Consider the following 23669-nt stretch of genomic DNA (forward strand, 5'->3'; position numbering starts at 1 on the left):
TAGTGAAATGTAGGTAGGGTTGCCACCTTTCAGAAATGAAAATAAAGGACGCCCACCACGGCTCCTCGGGACCACAGTTCAGTAAAGTTGGAAAGATATTCACAGATTCGGACTTCCAGCATCAATAACTCATTAGATATATGTTGTGAAAACATAAACGATGCCTCTTTTCCATCATTATAAGGTACACAATGTGCTACTTGATAAAACTGGACTTGTAGCACATTGTGTACCTACAGAGTACAAGATTGAAGTTATTGAATATTTGTGTCTCTCTTCGCTGTTGCAGCGGTTTTGCAGACAGTTCCTGTGCATTCATCACACAGCCGGCTGCACATAGACATCAATGTTATTTGTGCAGCTTGAAAGACAGCTACTTTTGATAAAAGTGGGCTTGTAGCACATTGTCTACCTTACAACAATGGGAAAGAGGCATTGTTTATGTTTTGATAACCTATATCTAATGAGTTATTGATGCTGGAAGTCTGAATCTGTGAATATCTTTCCAACTTTACTGAACTTGGGGCCACTACCACCTAAGGAGTGATATATTTAATTTTGAAAAAAACATTTAGTCATACTTAAAGCTTTAAGTGCTTTATTAACACGGAACTAAAAATTTTGTATTGTTTTATTATCACAGGTTCTGCCTGAACAGAAGTGGCATCATTTTAAACTGTGAAACCAAACTAATGGAATAAAATGTAATGAGCAACCAGTGTGCAATACTGGATTCTGCAAAAACATAACTGAATGCAGAATACTGGACAAAGAAATTCTCTACAGACATTTTTTCCCATCTAAATCTCATCTTAACACAGTTAATGTATTAACTTATTTATGTGTGTATGCATGTATTTATTGTTTTATTTAGTGCTGTTAGCATATCAGAGTTCTGAGTGAGTTTTTCTTTAGATAGGCAAAGGCCATTTATTGATTACATATAGGCTATTAAATAAATGTTTATTAAAAACTAAAAGGCATTAAAAAAATTCTAAACAACTTAGGCATTTATTGAGTCATTAAAATACTGTAGAGTCTAGGACCACATCAGCATGATTATAAGCATCCTCTGGTAAATTCACAGCCATATACTGTAGGAAATCTAGCTGATCTCATCATGATGTCTCTTACCATATGGACTTCAGGAGATGATTAGATGATGATAAACTGTAACCTACTGGTTGGGTTCTCTCTGTTCTCATGGTTCTTCCATGTTTGTCTCCTGATGCTGCCTTACTTCAGCCAGTCCATTAGCATTACAGAACACAGTTTGCCTTGTATCCATTGCCAGGGGTTCCACTCTTCCCACTCCAGTCTGTACATTTGCAAACGTTTTTGCTTCTGTGGATGTGGTGGAGTTTCGGGTGTAAACATTTTTAAACACGCGGGTGCAGCGTGATCCACTGGACCTGGCATCGGGTCCTCGTTACGTGGGTCCTACGAAGTTTAAATTGGCTGCCCTTAATATTTCCTGTGTTTTATTTTGTTCCTTATGCAGCTTTGATGAGTGTGTGACAGACATGTATGGGGCATTTATGAAAATACGGAACAATTTGCGTCCCGTATTGATTCAATACGGGACGCAACAATTAATTGTCAAATAAAGGACGACTCCATATTTTAAGGGACGGGTGGCAACCCTAAATGTAGGAACAGTTGTCATATAAAAATCATCTTTTACAAAAAAAACAAACCTGTGTAATTTGTTGAGTTCACTGTCGTGGCATTACAAGTTTTACAGTATAGCATTAAAATGGCATTAAAATGGCATTAAATTTGACTGGCTGATTTCTGCAGAAACCCTGAAGTTTACTCAAGATAAAACTGCTCATTTGTGAAGCCATGTCTTATGTCAAAGTCAAAAAACAGAGTTTAGAGTGACAGAATAAATCTTACCTTTGTGCCGTGTTCCCTTGGTCTGGTTCTGCTGGCAGTTCCAGGAGTTCAGAATATATTCTCAATCTGCTAGCATGTTTTAAAACTCCTGTTTCAGCTAATTATCTTCAAACACGACATTCAGGGGCGCCATATTTATTTGCTGCTTGACATTATAATTCCGTTTCATTCATGTCTTTGGAAGCTGACAGAAATAACTTCATGAGGGGAAACTCACAAGAGCCTTTTAAGGATTTTTGGATGTTAAAATGAGCTAACTGGACACATGAACAAACACACAGCAGGTGGACAACTAGTAGCCTGTTAGCTTAGCAGCATGACAGGTACACACAACCTACAAGGCATCCCTCTTAAAGTGACAGGCTCAATGCACAGAGGGTTTCTCTACCACTGGTTAAGACCTATAGACCTTCGGATGTACGGACTCTCAGTGCAAGCCGTTTTCTAGCGCTATTCTTTTATAGCTCACCTTTAAGTTTTTAAAAACTCGCAGAAAACGTTCGGTGTTGGACACCAATATTTTAACTACTTAAAAAAGACAAATAAGTCTGTTAGCCAGCCAAACTTCATTAACCTTCTAAAACCTGGCTGACACATATCTAGTTTTTCATATTGGTTAATTTCCTGTACAGTAATTTGGTACATTATTGGTTTTTAAAGAAAAACTCAGCCAGAACATAACATGTTAAATGTCAACTAGCTGGCAGGGTTAGTGCTAGCTGCTAACTCCCCTCATCCTGTTTGTAAGCATGTCTGGTCTCTTTTTATGATATTACTACCTGGAAGAACAGCTACACTAATCATTCTGCAGGATTTTTAGGAATTTAGACCATTTTTATCTGTCAGTGGTGCTTTACTGTTACTCTTTAGGGGCATTTTAACCCTTAAAAGGCTAATATGTCAGACGTAACAAGCAGATTTAATGAAAAGAATATCTTATTGTCCAATTCTGCAATACCCGCATAGACAATCTATGGATATAACACATATTTTTTCAAAGTAATTTAGTATTTTTTCCCTCCGAAACCTTTGTCTTTTCTTGTTCCAAGTCCTTATAGACGAGTTTCACCACTTGGTAGAAGATGTTGTCCGGTCAGTAATTTTGGGCTAACGAGACCAGGTACCTATCTACATTAATGAGAAGTGAACTATAAGTGCAGCTTCAATGGTCACCAGGACATAAAAACTGCATCAGTGGAGTCGCCACGACAATTGTTTTTTCCGTTACAGAATTCTTCTATAGATTTCTATTCAGGATTCTTTAATTGGTCACTTTATTAGCTATTAAGTGTCACTCATTGATTGTTAAACCTCCTCCAGCATAAATAAGAATAGACCCTTGACTAGGGTGAATAAGATCAGCAAATGCTAAATTTATATTTGGTTATTTTGAGGGAATAACAAAAAACTATATTGATATTTTTCCCTGAAACATAATGCTGCTGCCTGAGGCTACCAGATTACATATTAAACTGTGCATATTTTTAGTGCCACACCCAAAGTTCTCCGCATTGCCCATAGTGATGTTATGCTAAACATGAAATTCTACATTTTTCTTTTTTAACCCAAAACACCACAGCATGATAGCAAGACGTTTGAATGAGGACAACATAAAAATGCTTATTTTGGTGTTTTCCACTTTAAGACAGTAAATGTGAGTTGTTTCTCAAGTACCCACGTCTTTTTGACACCAGGGCATCTATCAGCAGCCTGTATCATGAAATAAGTTTACAAATGCAATCAGCATTTTTCATGTGCCGTAGCTGAACTTCAACGTAGCTGCTGATGAAGCAGAAATGCAGCTAAACACCTGAGGTCAAGAAGGGAGTGCTTTTAAGTTTAGATTTGACTCATTAACGGTAAATGGAGATGACGCAGCAGTGCAACGGACTGTGTGCTGATCGACACGTTTTGCAAAAGATATGAACACATTTTGGAAGAGCTGTGAAAAGGTGCAACATGTACAATAGCACATACTAAGCTTGTTGTAAAGTTGAATTGCAACCTGATGCAGAAATGCAAATTGTACAGGTGAGATCTGACAACTACTTGTTCCAGGATGGACAGAAACTGACAATCTGAATGAGGATATAAGGTACTTTAAAGCTCCTGGATTTGGTCTACTTAACTGTTATCAAATTTAACTCATAACTGCTAAAGATTTGTAATTCACATTTACTTGTAGTGGAAATTTAGTAACGCCCTGAACAAATTATTACAATTGCCATGTCTATAGAATTTTGAATATGTCAGTGGCACACAGATTTTAAAAACTGCTGTAAAACCTGTTTAGAGTTGACAGTCTGAATAAATTACAACCACAATCCTCTGTATAAAAGCTTACTTTATGAAGCACAGACTAAATATTCAGTAAATATGTCCTTTACATAGTATGAGCATCCTGTCAAAAAGTTCAGATATACAAACAAAACAAAAAGACAGATCCAATGCTGACATCAAAGTGCCGAAGTTGTCATTTTTTAAATAAAACATAACAATCAACTTTTTGTTCACAATCCTATATTACAGCACAGGCCTACCCTAAAACATTGGGAAACAATGGTTAGCACAACAGCCAAAGTGACTATAAGGGGAAGTCTCCCTGGTAAGAAAGCAGTTCTTTATCCTAACAATACAGCTTTAGAAAACTCAGCTCTGTTTCAGCATTTTGGTCTGTACAAGAATCCGCTTCCAGGATTCCAGCTGCGATTCCAGGTTTCCAGCCGAGTCCCAAAAGGATCTCAGATCCCATCGGTCACTAATAATGCAGCAGAAGTGCCGTGTCCAGAGCAAAAGACATCATTGTTCATACAGTCTGTATCCACAACTCTGGTTACGTCAACATGCTTCTGTGCCTCATGGGGCTGAGTGAAGGGACACTGAACGCACTGATCTACAGTTGTGTCATAAGCAAGAGAGAACGTGTGTGTTTAGGGGAAATAGGATCGATTAAGGTGCTCACAAACAGCGGTACCACCACATCTCTGCTTCCCCACAACCTAACACCAGTCCTCCTACCAGGACTATCAGGCTTAATAGATTGTTTGGAAAAATGTGTGCTGGATATCCATTTGTCTGTTCTCAGCTGGTAGAGAGGGTCATTCTAAGAAAACCAAACCAGTCTCCTCTTCTTAGAAAACAAGTCTCTCCTCCGCCTCACCCTCATGTGGAGGGTGTTTTGATGGCTACTTTGCTGGTGGAGTTGTTTTGCTGCCGTTCTCTCCATACTGACAGGTTTCATGACTTTAGCACACTAAGCTGGAGCAGTCCTGCTGCTACGCTCTGCAATCAGCCAGTCTGTTTATAATAGACCAGCGTCTGCTTTCCCCAAAACATCCTCATCTAATGGGAAGGATGGCAGTGGAAGGATTACACCAGTACTGCTAAATGCCCAATAGTGTACCCGGCCAAAAGAGCTGTGATAGGTCCATGTAACCTTGTATAAATCAGAGCGGTTGGATTTTATAAGAGGTAAAGGTACATCTATTCACTCCTGATTGAGATGGTGGGCTTACTCCAGCAGAAGGACATTGGATTGTTTCTCACCAAACATGCTAAATAAATGCTTAATACAATAACATGACCCTGCTATATTTACTTCTTCCGGTCGCCTACAGCTTCAGCATCTCAACTGGAACCACTTTAAAAAGCATGCCAGTGCACGCACACACCAGCTGACCTGCTCATACTGTACGCCTCCTGCCCACACTTTCCTCTTCTGCCCTTCACTTCAATCTCCAGAAACCTCACACCCGACCATATATTGTTACATATCAGCTCAGTCCTGACATAAGAGGAGCAGTAAGAGGTTAACACACAACATGGCACAGTGCTTCCTTTCAGTTACATACCGTCCTCCTCTTTTACTCCCTAAAAACAAACAGAATAATTAAATACACGTTAGTATTTGGGGTTAGCGTAGCTCAGAATATCACAGGAATAGACGTTTGATCTATCTGGCAACTGACGAGAGTAGCATTCTCCAAAATCCCTCAACAGCTAGTGTCGAGGTGCCCTTGAGTAAGGCACTCAACCTCCAGTTCCTCTGGTGGAGCAGCCCAGTAAACAGTTTAAACCACGTGGCAGCTCCGTGTGAACGGACGTAAATGTATGAATGTTAGGAAGTTGAAAAACGGCGAGCACGCTCAGTGTGAACCCTTCCTGGGGTGAATAAATGTTTCAGACAGTTAAATAAATAAATAAATATGCTATACAGGGACTCAATCTATCTGAGCTCTTTTGACAGTCTTTTTTTGTAACTCCGGGACAGATATGTTGCATCTTTACACACCACACTCCACCCAGACTGTAGGTCCACACAGTAACACACCTGTGAGTGGCTGAGTGTGTAAAAAAGGCCAGAATGCTACAGTAGTACCATCTCTACCACGTTCATCTGAAACGCTGCCTGACTCCTGGACAATGAGAAGACAAACCAGTCTGTGTCTTGTTCTCTCTCTGGCCTTTTACTGACACATTATAAACTAATCAAAGTTCTGCTCATAACTAAGAACACATTGCAACTAAAGACGACTGCTTCACTCTGAGTTTTCAAAATAATACTGATGATGTTGCTATAAATAGTGATCAAAGTTACGATCATTTTAATGTGCAATAATAAAAGTTCAAAGAACTGAGGTTTGGCAGGGTTATTGTTGGGTATCAAGGGCACGCTCTTCATTTTCTTCATCTATTGCTCAAGGACAGAAACTTATCATCAGGGCTGATAAATTCTGGGAAGGATAGTGACGTCTTACTGAGGAGTGGAGGAGCCCACAACAACAATACTAAGAACACATCCAGTTGTAGGATTAAGCTAGTTTGGCTTAGAGGGATGTTGCGTCATGGGCTGGTGCGTCTCCGTCCTCCCCGTTCCTCAGCTCCTCTGTCCTGGGACGGTGCATCCAGCCATCCTCCCGTTCAGGCCGCCGTGGGCCTGACTGATGGACGGGGAGGACTGCGTCTTACGGAGGAGGCACTCGCGGCCGGCTAGGCCTCCCTCCATGATCAGGCTGCCCATGACGCTGGCCTCAATCTTCTCAAGGTCGTCCGTCTCTGCTCGGATTTTAGCCTGAAGGAGGCTGATGTACGTCTCATAGCGAGTCTTCTGCTCGGAGGGAGGAGGAGGGAGAAGAGATCAGACAGAAAAGAAGACAAATCAAGAGTCAAAAGGATACAAATGGTCTCGTTGGAAACAGTTTGAACACTTTGGCTTCATTTATATCTGTTATTAGTATGTAATCTGTAACTGGATATGGCATTCGGACACTGACATGCAATCTGTGGCTCTTTAAATTACATCTAATATTAAAATGCATTCTCGTTAGCCTGAATTTGCCCACAATTTGATCTAATCCAATGTGTAAATTAGCTAAGTGTCTCAGTCCTACATAATGCAGACCTGAACACCTCCACATCTGTCTCACCTGACTGAACGCTGATCCAGTGGATTCTACTGTATTACACCTTGTACTAAAATGTTTTCTCGTTAGCTTGAATTTGCTCACAATTTTCTCCCCCATATTGCAATCCTGACCACTTCCAAAATGCGATCCGGCTGATCTGATCTCACCATGTGTTTTCCTTTATCCAGGTAAGTTATCTACATACAAACTGCGTGCTTACGCCAGGTGTAAATATGGTAACTGTTACCTCACAACTGGCTGCAGCGTGATCTAACTGAGGTATTAATATAACAGGTGAAAGTATCAGTGACAAAAATACTCTGCAGCCTAAGAAAAATAGATGGGTCACAGTATTCTATACATTAAAAGCTAAAAAATAGAACATTATATGGACAGGAAACAGCAGACAACAGTCATCTGGTTTTAAAAAAAAAATCAGCACAGACAAATTAATAAAAGCTGCACACGAGCCTGTACCTCGTACGTGAGGTAGTGCTCTTTGAGCCGGTACTCCTCCCACTCGCGGCTTTTTGGGTCAGCTGAGGGCAGGTTTTTTCGGTGCTCTTCTAGCTCCAGGCTCATCTGCTTCAGTTTGCTCTCGTGACTCAGCAGCTGCTCCTCCTGCACCAATCGCAGCCCAAACAAAAGCCGGAAGACACCCCAACACAGCCAATCAGATGCAAGCAGACACAAATAGAATATGGTAAATTGCCCATCCCTGTAGCTGTTTTAAATGGATTGTGTATGCTCCTGTTATATACTGTGTGCTATATACAATCACAACTACGTGCTGATTGTGGTACTAACAATAATGTATAATGTTGCTGGTAAATGAAATATAAAGGCAGGGGGGTGTAATGGCTGCTGTTGTTTTGACTGAATGCTGTCGGCTGTGTGTGTTTGTGTTCGTGCCTGGTTGAGTCGGGTGGACGATGACGGCAGAATTGGCCGACAGAACTTCTTCATTGAGCCGATGGCAGCAGGGAAGGCCGGAGCGGAGAACAACGCCGCGACCAGGTTTATCCGGAAGATCCAGGACATCATTTCCTCCTCACTCCTGGAGAGATAGAGACAATAAGGTTTGGTTAGTTGTGTGCTACAAGTGGTTTAACAGATGTTCTTAACAATAGCCTGATACATTTATGTGGCTGAAGACAACAACAGCAAAACAACATGCAACTGTTGGAATTTGACAAAGTTATAGCAACATCTAAACTGTATCAATTATTATTAGGGGTTAGCGGGATCCAAAATTCAACATTTTTTCTATTTCAGACTCCTTTGTTCTTGTTTTTTTAATGATTCTCAATATAAAAAACAAATTAAAATGGCAATGGTCAGTGCTGCTGCATCTCTCTATCTGTAGTCATTCTGTCGTCTTGTGACTAATGTCCTGTCTGATACGTAAAACATCCTGAGCAAAAGTTTATCATCACTAAAGGATAAACAGAAAGTTCTCTCGTAATTAAAAGGAGGTAAAACGTAAATAAAGACATTTCAACTAAGTTTTGTGCTACTCCAAATTTTGACACCAAAATGTTCATTTTGAAATATCAATTATTGTTGTCCTTGGTAACTACTAATCCATGTTGCAGCCGACCTTTAATTATTATATTGAAACGGTGTGCCCATATTTAAAAATTAAAACTTTGTGTTACATTTTAAAACAAGAAAAGCACTCAGAGAGCGCAGTACTCCGCCAAGGCTGCTCAGTCGTATCATTTCCAAAGGCTGAAATCTGGAAAAAAACTGTGACAGAAATCACAGCAATACAGAATGTGTCGATTTAATAAAGATGTACCCACAAAGAAAATGACCTTGTGCTGAGCACAGGCATGTGTACGTGTGTTATGCATGTGTACGTTATGTACGGATACCGAATCATGTGACCTAAATATGTAGCAGGTGGCAGGAATTGATGGCACTCGGGAACATCCCCAAAATTAAATCAATTGTTCCTTGTATCATTTCCGACGGATAAGTTCTGATAAGTCCACAGTGGTGGATTTGTAGTAGGATCACAATCATGTGATCATCAGCAGGCAGCTGATGTAGTGTTCACTTGTTGTCATAGTTACAGTGACGCCGTGCTGCTATCTCACAAACCAACACTGATCGCTACAAAACTCCGCAGAGGCTCCGCCTCCGTGGTCGAGTGAATATTGGAAATTTAAACATGTATTTAAGCAAAGAACGATACAAAAGATTATTTGAAATAAAGAAGGTTTGCACTTATTTTCAACAACTAAATGTCTGTTTCCAGCAACAGCAATGCTCAGTTTAAATGTCAGCCACAAATCATCTGTAACTTTCAAACTCTTCATACGAACAAGCAATGGCTATTTGATCTTCAGAGGAGTTTGAATCACAGACCTTGCAGAGTAGGTTTTATTATATCAAAATTACAAAACTTATACATGTCACAGAAATATGTTTGATGTCAGTTTGCTGATAGATTTATCCTCTTGAGGCTTTATATGTCCCTCCGTGTAACAATTAGCATCAGTGATCACAACAATACTGTCTTTTTAATTAGTTATTTTCCAGTACTGTCGTGAAACTTTTGAGCTACTTTTTTACATTACACTATTTAATTTATGAACTCATACACAGTTTAAGACTCTAATCAATCATCAGCCCTGTTCTACCCCTGTTATAAGGACATTTTTATAAAACTATCCACCGAAAGCAGCTATTAAAAAAAATGTCTCATAAGTACCAATGGTAAAATTCCATAAGACATGCTTGAAAATGTAAAGTCCTGTTGTATTTGTCTTCATTCTCAGATGTTTAACATGTTTTTAGAGTTGCTTAGAGTCTTACGGGGCTTGCAGCAGAAACACTCTCCAGTCTGAGGTTTTGAGCTTCAGTACGTTGGCTCTCTTGCTGTAGTCGGTGGCACGAGTGGCTAAAGCGTGATGGATCCGGACTGCATTCTTCAGGTCCACTTCTGAAATGTCAGTATCTGGCTTGTATTCATCCTGTTTAAATGAGAGGGAAAAGAAACACAAGCAGAAACTGTAGGCGATATATATTTTGGAAGCTGAACATCAATGTTGTAATTAACTCTCTCACAGCATTGAATGGAAGAATATCCACACTATCATCACAAAGTAAAAATATTAAAGTTTTTGTGACAGATACAGAAGCTAATTCACTTCATGAAGGTCAAAAGTTTATGAGGGTACTTCAAAAAGTCCTCAGTCTCACCAGAAAAACTAAGAAAGATTGTTGCTGCATTATTTTTCAACATCCTTTTACTTCCTTTCACTACGGTGCACTTGGTCCACAGAGCTTCACTATCTAATTTGTAGAATAACGTCACAACTTGAGCCTTCAAATTCTCCTCAACAACGTGTATGTCTTCATCGTCACTCTGAAAATAGCGGGCACTCAAGTGAGATTTCAGTTTGGGGAAGAGATAGAAGTCCAACGGTGCAGATCGGGTGAGTAACGTGCGTTGGACCATTGAACAGCCACATTTGGTTGCTTCTGCCACCTGCGCATGTGGACAGACACATCGTCCTGGAGCAAGAGTAGCCAGCTCTAAGATTTCCTCTCCTTTTTTCTTTGATTGCTTCAAATATTTGACTTTTTGTGGACAGAGATATAAGGCTTTGTAGTATACAATCATGCCCAAAAATGGGAAACAGGCCCCTTGCTGCAGGACCCTCGAAACAACCTGACATGTGGGCCGTGCAGCTTTTCTACCAGCAGGGGGAGACAAAGACACACTGGTGCAACATTGCCTCATTTCCTCCCCTAATGCTGTCTCTATCTCACTCCCTCACACACACACACACACACGCACACACACACACAGAGCACACAGCAGCTCACAGCATCCACCACTGCTGTCACTGCGGTGGTGGATGTGTTTCTATGGCAACGGAGCAGAGGACGAGATGCGGTACCTTCTGGAGATACAAAATCATCCCTTTTAGAACCGCATAGAACTTCTTCCAGCCACGGCGACCCCTCGGAGCTGCGAAAGAATCACAGAAATAAAACTGTTTCTTGGTGTGTTCTTATGAAACTGACGATGAAGGATTTGGTAACTTCGGTCCAACGTTGTGTTTCAGCGTGAAAACGTAAACTCACTGCGTTTGCCGTCCATGTCGGCGTGGCTCTTGCGGGTCAGCACCCCGTGTTTGTAGGTGACGGCGTTTAAGAGGATGGGAATGGCGATGAAGGGGTTACTGCCGTCAGTTACCCTGGCAACACGTTTACTCCCGCCCTCACACTGCTCCTCCACCAGTTCTGATAGACTCTTCCTCAGCTCCTCCTCCTCACTGCACATACAAATATCCATTCAGACAGAGCATCTATTTAAGAGTACTTACTTCTAAAAAACTTGCATACCCCAAATACTTTGTCCTTTCGATAAGCACAAAATGCATACTCACACTGCCCACTCCAGCTTCTCATTCTTGATTGAGTTATACAAGACCTGTGTGGAAAATAAGAGCAAAAATGTGAACATTTTCTTTCTTATTGTGCGCTTTGTAAAAATTAAATATCATGGTAAGGTTCCAGTTTCCAGTAGCTGTACTCTCTTGGGAGGAAATCTGTACCTTTAATAAATCTTTGGGAAAGTCTTTGCCATTGTTGAGGCCGTCTAGATTACTGATAAACTGCTGGCAAGACATCTTCTTCCCAATGTTCTGCAGAGAGGAGAATCGACCAATGAAAGACAGAAACACACAAACAAAACAATTGATTTGAGTTTAAAATGAGATATTTTTTGTGAAATCAGCCTTGTTCAGCTCTGTATCAACAGAGAAACATCCAAATTTCAAAGTAGCTGATGATTTCTGCCCGGTTTAACCTGAGCCAACCTGGGTGCGGTTTTGCAGCCGTCCACTGGGGGGCAATGTTAAGCTGCTGGACTTCCATAAGTAGTGGTGGTTAGTGTGGCTCTGCCTCTATTAGAGCTTATCGGGCATCAGCTAACCACACCTATCACAAGTGTTTTAACCTCTAACCATGTTGCATCATTACAGAAGAAAACAGAAGGAGCGGCTGGTGTAATACTACATTTTCATGCCCAAATTTAGCTGGTAACCTAAATAGATACATATGTGGAAATAAAACTGACTTGACTCACTGCTGGTACAAAAATATATGTAATTGGTTAGCTGGTTTTTATACACATTTTCCTCCAGGGAGGCCACATCACTGGCAAGACAACCCTGTTCCTGTTTTCTCTGAGGAATAGAAATTACTCAGAATAATGTGACACACATTGAAAAATATTTCCACTTCATTGTCATAAAAAGGAACATTGTAATTACAACGATAAATTACTTTGTTTACAAACTAACTCATACTTTGATACAATGAATGCATGACAGTGGGCACTTATTAAGTTAAACTCGCATAACGGTGAAAAATTAAATCTGATGTCCATTTTGTTTTACTTGTAATTGTCATTAAGATGTTGAATTTGAAAGCACTGCGCTGTAGCTTTTCTTACAGCTTAGACCAATGTTCCATAATTCAATTTAAGCAGGATGAATGTTAGCCAAAATAAATGGTTTGGATCTAGTCTGATATAATCTATGACTGCTTCCTTTATTAAAATATAAAAGTATGATTTAATTGTGCGCTGATGTCAGTGATGTCAGTGTTAGTACCAGAAGTAAACTTACCACCTGCAGGGGTAGAGAGAGACCAGGAGACCAGAGGTGGTTAGCAGGGGAAGGATTTGAAAAGGAGGAAAAGGAGTTGAAAAGAGAGACAGGATATTAGTTAGAGGAGGGATACTGACTAAAATCACTATCAGCAGGGACTGACTGAGTTCAGAAGGAAGGTTGTAGGAAAAGCAAAGGATTGAACGTGGTATGTTGCTTAGATCACAGCGCTCCCGTATTTTGAACTGTACAGATGAGACGATTCGGGGAGAGGAGAGACAGAAACAGGTCAGAAAGTAGGCCGGGGAGGGGAAAGAGAGCAACAGAGAGAAAAACGGTAGACAGACGAGGAAAGAACATGAAGCATATCCAGAAGAAGATTTAAAGGGAGGCGTTCCGGTGCTGAAAAACAACAGCCTTTACACTTTGTTTCCCCAAACAGAAGAATACAGGATAGAGGATTCTAAAGAAGTAATAAGACAGAGAACTGCAGCACATACGTGTCCGTGCAGATCAGTGTTGAGCAGCATGAGGGCGCAGGTTAATGTGTGGGCTCCATCTGCAATAAGACGACACACAAGGCCAAGGTCAACTAAATGTCACGTGAATTCATGTGAATGCACTGCTGCGTATGGAAAAAGCTGAGCTAGCGATGTTGTAAAGTGATGTGCTTCAGTATATTTAAAATGTATGCAAATACACCAACAATGAGTGTTTGATTAACTTATATCTGTATGGAAATCAGCGTCAGTTAATGTGGAAAATCACTTCATTCAGAAGCATTAATGTGAGTGTTTTTGTGCATTTTTATACAGTTTTTTCCTCATTACCATTTTCACTTGCACGACTCTGACCTTCAGCGGTGGGTGTCTGTGGGTTGCAGTGGCAGAACCGCCTAGAAAAATGGACGAGGACCCGCTCTCTCTCCTGCGTCTCTCCCATCAGTGGGAAGGCTTTTAAGAAGTTCCTGCCGCACATGAAGAACCTTATGAAAGACTTCACTCCGACAACAGCTGTAACAGTCGAGCCTGCTTTTTAAAATTGGTCAAGTACGCTATTCAACCGGACCAACAGTGTCTCCAGCCTGCCAAAGATCGCCTGTGCAGATGGCTCAGATCTGAAAGAGTTCATCAACTCCTACAAGTACCTGGGTCTCTGGCTGGACTCTTCACTTTCCTTCACTTCTCACATCAACATTCTACAGGCTAAAATCAAAGCCAGGCTGGGGTTCCTTTACCGTCATAAGGCCTCCTTTACATACTCTGCCAAAAACACTCTTGTGAAGATGACCATCCTCCCCATGTTCGACTACAGTGATGTCATCTATAAAATGGCCCCTAAGTGTGCCCTTAACAGGCTTGATGCCCTCTACCACGCAGCCATCCGTCTTGCTACCGGTGCAGCTTTCTCCACCCACCATTGTGACATTTACAAACTGGTGGGTTGGCACTCCCTTTACACCAGGCGACTCCAGCACTTCTACTCATCCACCAGACCCTATCAGGGAAGACACCTCAGTACCTCTCTAACCTCCTACAGCCCTCCCTTAACAACCATAACAACTACCACCTGAGGTCCAGTGATCTCATAAAACTCTCTATCCCCAAGGTTCACACTGTCTTTGGCCAGGATTCTTTTCGCTTTGCTGCAGCAATCGATTGGAATTCCCTCCAAAAATCTCTCAAACTGTCATCTCTTCCATCACTTTACATGTTTAAGCAGAAGCTACAGCAGACCCTAGCTGACCACTGCACATGCTGACTGTTTCTCACTGAACTGGTAGCATTAATCTAGTTTGTTTTTAATGTCTGTTTAAACACTTCGGTGTGCTTTTTTCTATATGTATTGTTTGTTTGATATCTTTCTTCCTGCTGGGGCCTCTTGTCAAGTCATCACTGTAAATGAGAAATTGTTCTCAACTGATCCTATCTGGTAAAATATTTTTTTTTAAATGCTGCATAATACTACAATGAGGGGCAAGTGTGTCTCAACTGCTAATAAATGGAGCTGATTCTGTAACTGGGTGCCAGGAACAAGATCTTTAATACAGACTGAACAGAAGAATAACCTGAAATTTGGTGAATCTCCAAATGTTTGATGGAACCAGCTTGTTTGATGCCTACATTTTTTGTTAAACTGTATTTGTCACAGTTTAAATCAACATTTAGATATATAAGTTTAGATAAAACTTCTAGTAAAATATTTAATTTCTACCAGAAATCACTGTGGCTCAACTGGAATCTGTATTGCTTTTATCCAACCATTATGAAAGCAGAACCTTAAGTATGTCAGATGTTCCTTTCTGACAGCAGTATCCTAACCAGTCCCATTCTTAAGTGGAACTCAGGAGGCCTCTTAACTAAACACTCTGCACTGAAGCCAGCAGTTTGAGACAGCAACATGTCAGGTACAAGGCCATAATGTACTCTGCAGCTGTCAGCTACACTGGCTAACTGCACTCAACACGACAGCTTGATTAGCACAAAGCTAACGCGTTGTGAAGAGGGACTGTGAGGAATATACGCATACACACACACACGTGCACGAATATTCTAGTATCACCATCTCATCACTAGCGAGTGCTGAGTTTGCGTTACCTCAGGGCTCGATCCAGCGACAGGCCGGAGAAATCAAAGAAGCTCAGGTACTCCGATGCCACCAACTGGCTGAACTCATTACTGCAGAGAGATGGAAAGAGCATCAGCACAACAATGTGGCACTGAGGAGCTGTGAGTGTTATATAAATGATTTTGTAAAGTCTTCAGCATGTTCTAATTAGTTTGGTTACACAGTCAAACAGCCATTTCTGCATGAGCATCAATACAAACAATGTGTCTCTGTGTTTCATCTCTACAGTCACATAACTCCATCTGTTTTCCCCTTTTCTGGTGATTTAGGAGCCCATGAGTCAACCAGTGTGTGTGTCCATGTGTTGCTGTGTGCGTTCATGCTCACTTCTTGCCCAGGTGTCTGGCCACGTCGCAGCGTTTGAAGCCCTCGAGGTGATAGAGGCGCTTGGCCAGCCTCTTGGCGGCTTCGCAGTCGGCGCGGCAGCCATTGGCCAAAGTGTCGGTGCTGCCGCGCTCCAAACGCTCCAGACTGCCCAAATCACACTCCTCCGAGTCAGACAGCGCGTCTGTGAGGTTTGCATCGCTGGAGAGGACAACACACACAAATCCAAACACACACACACACACACACACACACACACAACCAGGTGCCCAGGTTAATGAATGGAACACATGTCCACTGTTGCACGCCCACTCGCTTGAAACTAGACAGAGGAAACTAAATTGCCGAGCAAAAAACTGAATTACATAAACATATGTTCACACACACACACAGACACAAATCAAATGAGGTTTAAATGACTTGTTATGATAGTGACCCAGTTTCACTGTCACTTAATGCCCTACTTTGATGCAGGGGATATGAGGGCTGATTATGATGCCGAAGCAGATTTCACCTGCTGCAATCTCCTCTAAAAAGCCCTGCTAATCTCAGACTGCGAACCTCTAACATAATTTGAATTAAAGTGGTATAACAGAAAAACTAATATCAGAATTCTACTCCTCTGTCTCAAGCAAATGTAGCAGAGAAGTTGGAAAACATATACCACCACTTCACTAATTCCAAATGGACTAGTAAGCTGTCATGAGACCGTCTATTCCAGCTGTGAATGGGTGCATCTGTGTCAGTATGAAGTTGGGAGTTTCCGCAAAATGCTGAATGTACTCCCACAGGACTAGCTAAGGTTAAGAAAAGATAAAATGAGATTCGGCCAAACTGTTCAAGACAGGACTGAGCATGCAGTTTTTATTGGGAAGTAATGACTTGCAGAGTCTGTATAAATGACAGATCAGCAGGACGCACCCTGTTAGAAGTAATAACGCCTCATTTTGACACATTTTAACACTATGTGTCAATGTCTCGCACTGAAACGCAGTAATAGTTGTTTGAATTTGCTGAAATACAAACTGTTAGAGCTGAATATGAGAACAGATTCCACTCAAGTTCTGCAAAAATATTCCCAGTCAACTACAATGTTTTTCAGTAGAGCTGAACAATTATTCCAACTACTATCAACATCATAATGAGTGTAATATCCAAATTTCAGGAACTGTGATTTTTTAATGAAGGTAAATGTGTTGCAACATGTCATTATTATGAAGCACTGTGGGATGCCCTGGACAAGAAATCACATTTAGCCTACATGCGGTTGTTGACAGACTGAAGCAAAAATCACATCATCATTTTCATTTTTGATTCAGTACAAAATAAACACAAAAAGTTTAATTTCCACTAAAATCATGACTCATATCTTTTGCAATCAGATTTTTTTCATTCAGTTCTATCATAGAGTGAGAAATCTGTCACCTAAGCTCATTCAACAGCTTACACACTGAAGAGAAACTTAAACTCTCCACTAGTAGTCTTCTTAGTACAATTAATGATAAAAATGGAAAACATTTTTGCCATAAAAGGGCATTAATGTTTTTAGACTTGGGACAGCAATGATTTAGTACCAGACCTTCATTAAGTTGGACAACTAAAACAAACTTATGAAAAGGACTGAAGCAGCTGAGATGTTCTGACTTTTAGTCCCGAGAACGGGTCACACTACACAAAGGCAAAAAAAATCCTCCATTTCCCATAATTCCACTCAAAAGCAGTTTTCATCAGACCCTTCCTGCCACATCTTTCAAATTCTGCACTTCCAGTTTGTAACACAGGATTTCTGGTACAAATTTGAAGTGTAAAGTTCAACCAGAGTTTAAGCCTGATGGCATCTTCAGGTTCCTGAGACTTTTAAAAGCTCCTTCACAGCCAGAGGACATTATACAACCTCTTCATTCAAGTGATACTCTGATACTCATGTTAAAAACAGTCGAGAGGCCCTGAGAGAAGCAAGGCCATTGCTGCAGACTGTGATGCAGTGTGTGGCTGAAGGACACAGTTTAATGAAGCGTTTACTCAGGCAGAGGCCTCACACTCTCTGTAACTGTTAAACTGTTGTCAGGAGATCAGAGAGAATCAATGCAGCATATTAATTAGTGCCCAGTTTATATATTTATGACTTACTGTGGTAGATTGATTGATGCTGAGCTGTGTCCACTGTACATTGCACTGTATACTTTGCAACTTGCTGCCCACCAGAGTCAATCAGTACAGAGTTAATAAGACTTTTACTGGCAATGGAATAAACATTAAAGTCTGTTGTTGATTGCAAGTTAGCAAAATGCTCTGTTATTTCATTTTGACATTTTTGCTCAAAGTGTCTTCCTCACATCTTTTTTAATGCATTCTTTCCACTCTGACCTCACAGACAACACAGCTAACATTTGTGCAACGTCACATAACATTTACCGTCATCGACGCTGAGTGGAACAAATATAAATCGCACATTATTTCTGTATTTACCAGCAAATTCATGACAAGTGCAAAATTCACCTCCATCATTCTCAATGGCATTTCCTCATTTCCTGCCTCTGTATGCGTCTGTGTGCCTGTGCCAGCATTCTCACCAGATGATTCAGATGTTTCTTTGCATAATCTGATCAGCCCAATTTCATTACCCTCACAAATTCAATACATTATGTGCTGCTGCCATAAGGGATTTGCTGGTTGCCATGGACACAGCGGAAGCCAAGTGTCCTATGATGGAGGAAGAATAACAGCGGCACATCTTAAGGTCGCCTGACACGGACTAATACAAAAAATGAAAAGCTACAGACAAAAACACAAATGTTTCTATGGCGAGATGTCGATCCCCTGACTTCACATGCCGTCTAGCTGGCTGTGTGCTACGTCCATGCAGCTGACCTCCACAAAGGGCTCTGATTTCTCTGCTCCAGGCAAGGTTACACTTTCCTGCCTGAGCTGATTCATTAAGCTCATGAATCTTCATCTGGACCTTGACCTGCTGGGCCAAACTCGCCTTGGGAACAAGATTTTAGCCCAAACAGCACATCTCCCAGAGTCACAAACTCCTCCACAGCCAGGTGGGTCGTGCTGATGCCTCCACCTTATCACACTGAAGTCTCACTAGCAAAAATGACAATGAGATTGAAGATACAGTGAGCAGAAAACAGTTACTTGGAGGGTGTCTGGACTCAGCCTTGGGGACAGGGTGGGGAGTGTCCGGAAAGAGTAAAACTACTGGAGAAGGAGCCATCTGATTGAGTTTGGGGGATCTGATTAAATTGTTTCCTGTACAGCTCCCTCGAGAGGTATTCTGGATACAGGGCCGAGCCACAACCTCTTTAATGCAACGTATCAGCCACAGTGACTTGAGACACAAGCAAGTTGTTGAAAAAGTTAAAAAAGAGCAGTTTTATGTTAATATATACGAACAGACACAATTGATACACAGCTTTTAAGACATACACACTCACACACACATCTCTAGATGCACAGCAAATAAACTGAGTCTGCGCCGAAGCATCTAAACAACATCTCGCCTCGTGTTTGCAGTGAAATTGCTTTCGCTTGTCTGACCATTTTAATTCACTAGATTCAGCGAGACCTCATAAATCATTCAAAGCTCATATCAGTCATGGGGCTAAAACGATGCCGGCCTCACCCCCACCTCCCCTCCTCACAGTGCTGTCTGGCAAGAACAGAGCCAACACACACACACACACACACACACACACACACACACACACACACACACACACACACACACACACACACACACACACACACACACACACACACACACACACACACACACACACACACACACACACACACACACACACACACACACACACACAAAATAGTTGTGACACAGAAACAGTATTAAGTGCCTTTTGTGCCAAGACACTTGGAGTTACTGAGGGCCAAGTGGCACACAGTGAAGCTATTAGTCTATCTAAAGGCACAATTCTGTCTCCCCAGGCCACACTTATTCAGTCACTGTGACCGCCACTCAGTCTGTGTGTGACTGTCTCAGAGTCAGAGAGCATGATGAGGCATGCCAGTGACTCAAAGCTAATCTTTTCTGGCCGTACAACGCCCGCACCTACAAGGTGTGTCTGCATGCAAGGTGTGTGGGTGTGAGGGAGGACCTGGATGATCTGATTGGCATCTTCCATGTGCGTAATCAGCAATTATGGGATTACCTGAATGATGAAATTCTGTTATTCCACAGACTTTTCTTTCATTTGCATGTATACTAATCAAACTGAAGTACAGTGTAGAAAGAGATACACAGAAGAGCTGTTTGTGTGTGATTGCATGAGTGTCAGTGGAGTCATCTGCTGTGGCTTCTAGATATAATATCTATACAAAACACTGCTGCACTTGTGAGTTTAAAGCACACAACAAAGACACCTCCCTGCATCATATAACTGACTAATTTTCATTCAGCCGGCAGACTGACGACAGCAACAACTTTTACTGCTCACTGTTGGTCAACAAACCCTGAATCACACAATGTACTATCACGTTGTTTTATAAAATGATTAACAGTGGATGGAGGGACATTGAATAACCCACAGATAATTAAAAAAAACTTGGATTGATTTTGCAAGAAAAATAAACAGCTGGGAGAAATCTGGCATCCTTAAGGTGGTTTACAGCTACAAATCTTTAATTAATACATGCATCAGGGCTACAGATCAATAACTGATTAACAGTTTAGTTGCTTGAGGCATTATTTGAGTCATTTATCAGAGTTTTCAGCTTATTAAACCTAAGTTTCTTATGCTTTTGTCCCCATATATTAATTGTAAGCTTAGATACTTTGGGTTTGGGGCACATGTCAATATAACTTAAATAAATAATTAATCAAAAACAGCTGACTCAGTAACAATAAAAAATGTTAGTGGCAGGTATAACTACAATACCACGTACTGTAAAGCTATCTATGAACTGAATTTATGACATTTAAATGAAATGACACGGCATTGATTAGCAGAGACTTAAACGTATTTTGTGTGTATGTCACATTTGATTTTAAAATGGCGTTTTAGTCACTTTCATCCTAATTTTATTACCATAAATAAGTCGAAGTAAGAATATTGTATCGGTTTCGAGATGATTTTTCGTCAGGGTAAAGTTACACCACAGCTACCTCACTATTTCCATTTTGCCACGCAGCATAAAGTTAACGCTCCCACCCCATTTTGCACGTCAAAGCTAGAAAAAACGGCTCTAAACAGATGTTGAACTTACAGCAGCTGCAGCAAAAAGTCGAAGTGAACATCGTATTCCTTGTTCCACATCTCGGATCTTGGAAATCAGCGGTTAAAGGCGCGCTACGGTCCGACCGCCTCATCATCCAGTAGTCGGTAAAATCCGCATCGGCCCGGTTTGTTGTTTAACTTCCAGCCAAATCAGATTTCTCCAGAGGGGGGTCCAGTCATAGATAATTACAGCCCTGATCAGAGCTGATCAATTACTCCAGCTCAGTGTCAACAGGCAGTGTTTGGAGGGTTTTTCCTTGAAGTTTCTTGGCTGGTCTGAACGCTGCGCTCAGGAGAGGATGTTGGGGGCGGAGACTGCACAGACTTTTCCTGATGAATTACACAGTTCTAGTGGTGGCTTTACAATGGCCCTGTGTGTCCCGGCCAGCTCCACTTCCTCTGCACTCAAGTAAAAGGGGTCGTGAGCCAGCAGATCGCTTCAATATCTGGGGGACGTCCTGTATTTACACTCCTCAAGTTGATTTCTAGTTATTGCATGTGGTTATTTCTGCACATTCATCTGTGACTTGCCTCAACAACCTATTTTTCAAAACTAATTATGCATCTTTAATTCAAAATCAGGCATTTAGTTAAGACGTTACAGGGCAGGTTAGAAATAAAAAAGATGCCTTCACAACACACACATGCACAGAATTTTATAATACACTGACACATCTGTGCATGCTGCCGTCAATATCTGAATGACTCCTTCCTCTTTTTTAATATCATGGAAAGAAGAAGAACAATAGAAAAAGCAGAGGGCAGACAAGCAGCTGCAGGTTCAACAGTATAAAATGTAGAAGATGAGGTGGCAGATCTGCGTTAATACATTCACTCACTGCAGGTTATTAGCTCCACTCAGCAATGAGTAATTTCCAACAACACACACATTCAGAGGGCTTTCTTGTAGACTGCCAAACACTGGTCACAAGTCAGGGTTTTTTTTTTTTTTTTTTTTTTTTTGCAGCTTACTGCCATGACTCAACCTTTGTCATTCACACACAATGGATTTTTCGCAGGCAGCAGAATTTATAAACCTGCAGCAGCACAGACGTGGATGCTCTCGTGGCAGCCGGCGCATGGGGAAAAAGTGATTCGGTTTCAGAGCAGTTGGCCAGAAAAGGTTGCACATGCTTCTCAATAACATGTGCAACCGATTACAAGAAGTCCTTGTTTTGTGCTTTTCAATCAATCAGCCAAAGTCTGACTCAAAAAGGATTTGAGGTTTGGACTTTGAGCTCAATCTTGCAACGCCGTAGACACCAATAAACTCAACATATAAAAAGCCACATATTAATTTATTACAGCAACAGTCCTGTTTCCATCCATGCATCTATAATGGAAAGACACAGCATCACAGAAAGCTGAATTATCCTCTTAAACATCTGTATTAGATCATTTCTGATATTACCTTGGTATTGTTGACTTAAAATCAAATTATATGTATTTCTTAGAGCATTTGTAATATCCATTTGTTGTAAAAGTCATACTTCCTTGAAACTCAACATGTACTACAACACTCAAACTCATGAACATTTGTATTACAGCTGGAGATAAATCAGCTGGACCAAAATATTTGCTGATATTATCTCTTGGCAGATATATTGATATTAGTCTGTATGTTTGTTGAGCTGATCAAGTGGTCTTGCATAGCCAAATTATTCTCCAGCGCTGAATGTTCTAGCTCATTATCATCCTGTTAAAAAAAAAATAACTGGCTGGTTTGTATTTCTGCTTGGAAGTAGTTGTTGCTATTTCCCATAGAAAAGTGGGATTATAAAAACAATAATACAGAAAGGGAAAGAGGAGACGAAAGCTGTACGAAATGCGCAGCTAATGGTCGGTTTATACCCGCAGTCTCTTGATAAATACATTTTTAAAAAAACGGATACTAGTAGAGTAACCAGAATCAATCAAGTATCATTTACCTCAGGTGAGGAGGGAGTAAATTATGCTGCATTTAAATTTTGTCCTTTTTCTGCATTAAGTTTGCTATTGACATATCTGCAACCGACTGATGTTCAAAATGACTAAAAACCTACAAGAGCATCTAAACTTTATAGCAGAGCTCATGATTGTAAGCTAAATTGCTGTACTTTTCCCCCTTAAAAATAATCTCTATTTCCTTAATAAGTAGATATAGTTCAGGTATTTTTAAACTGTTGATTCACAATGCACATGCAAATGAAGGTTATGATATTCAAATGAGAACACTGTACAACCGTACCTTAAAAATAGTGACTAAAAAAATGGAGAAGCCACTTCATTCAGAGATTATATACTAATGTTAAGCACTTTCAATATGCAGCAATGAAAATCGTATCAAATGGTAAAAAATGTTAAAATCTACTTTACCATGTGACTACTACTAACTGAAGTCAAAAATGAGAAAAAATTACTATAAATACAGTTTAAATTTTACTGCATAATTCATGATTGTAACTGCGCTTGTTTCCCTTAAAAAACTAATTTCTTACTCACTAGTAGATATAGAACAGGTATTTTTAAGCTGTGGATCCAGAAGGCACAAAAGACTCAAT

The 23669-nt window shown here is 40.8% G+C and overlaps 1 protein-coding gene across 2 annotated transcripts in view; it reads right to left on the reverse strand.

The window, feature by feature from the left end:
- Positions 1 to 4225: 4225 nt before the first annotated feature.
- The window catches only part of psd2 (pleckstrin and Sec7 domain containing 2), a 36940-nt gene continuing 17496 nt past the window's right edge, over positions 4226 to 23669 (reverse strand). The window contains exons 4-15 of one of the 2 annotated variants that reach the window (XM_023268838.3): positions 15893 to 16090; positions 15535 to 15615; positions 13768 to 13904; positions 13438 to 13496; positions 11879 to 11968; positions 11711 to 11754; positions 11406 to 11596; positions 11219 to 11289; positions 10128 to 10285; positions 8217 to 8361; positions 7782 to 7925; positions 4226 to 7006 (exon numbers count right to left, since the gene is read on the reverse strand). In XM_023268838.3, coding sequence (XP_023124606.2) covers positions 6776 to 7006; positions 7782 to 7925; positions 8217 to 8361; positions 10128 to 10285; positions 11219 to 11289; positions 11406 to 11596; positions 11711 to 11754; positions 11879 to 11968; positions 13438 to 13496; positions 13768 to 13904; positions 15535 to 15615; positions 15893 to 16090 — 1549 coding nt within the window. In that variant the 3' untranslated portion in view covers positions 4226 to 6775. The remainder of the gene's footprint in view (positions 7007 to 7781; positions 7926 to 8216; positions 8362 to 10127; positions 10286 to 11218; positions 11290 to 11405; positions 11597 to 11710; positions 11755 to 11878; positions 11969 to 13437; positions 13497 to 13767; positions 13905 to 15534; positions 15616 to 15892; positions 16091 to 23669) is intronic. The other variant, XM_023268839.3, reaches the window with a different exon arrangement.

Source organism: Amphiprion ocellaris, chromosome 13 (assembly GCF_022539595.1).
Source record: "Amphiprion ocellaris isolate individual 3 ecotype Okinawa chromosome 13, ASM2253959v1, whole genome shotgun sequence".
Taxonomy (NCBI): domain Eukaryota; kingdom Metazoa; phylum Chordata; class Actinopteri; family Pomacentridae; genus Amphiprion; species Amphiprion ocellaris.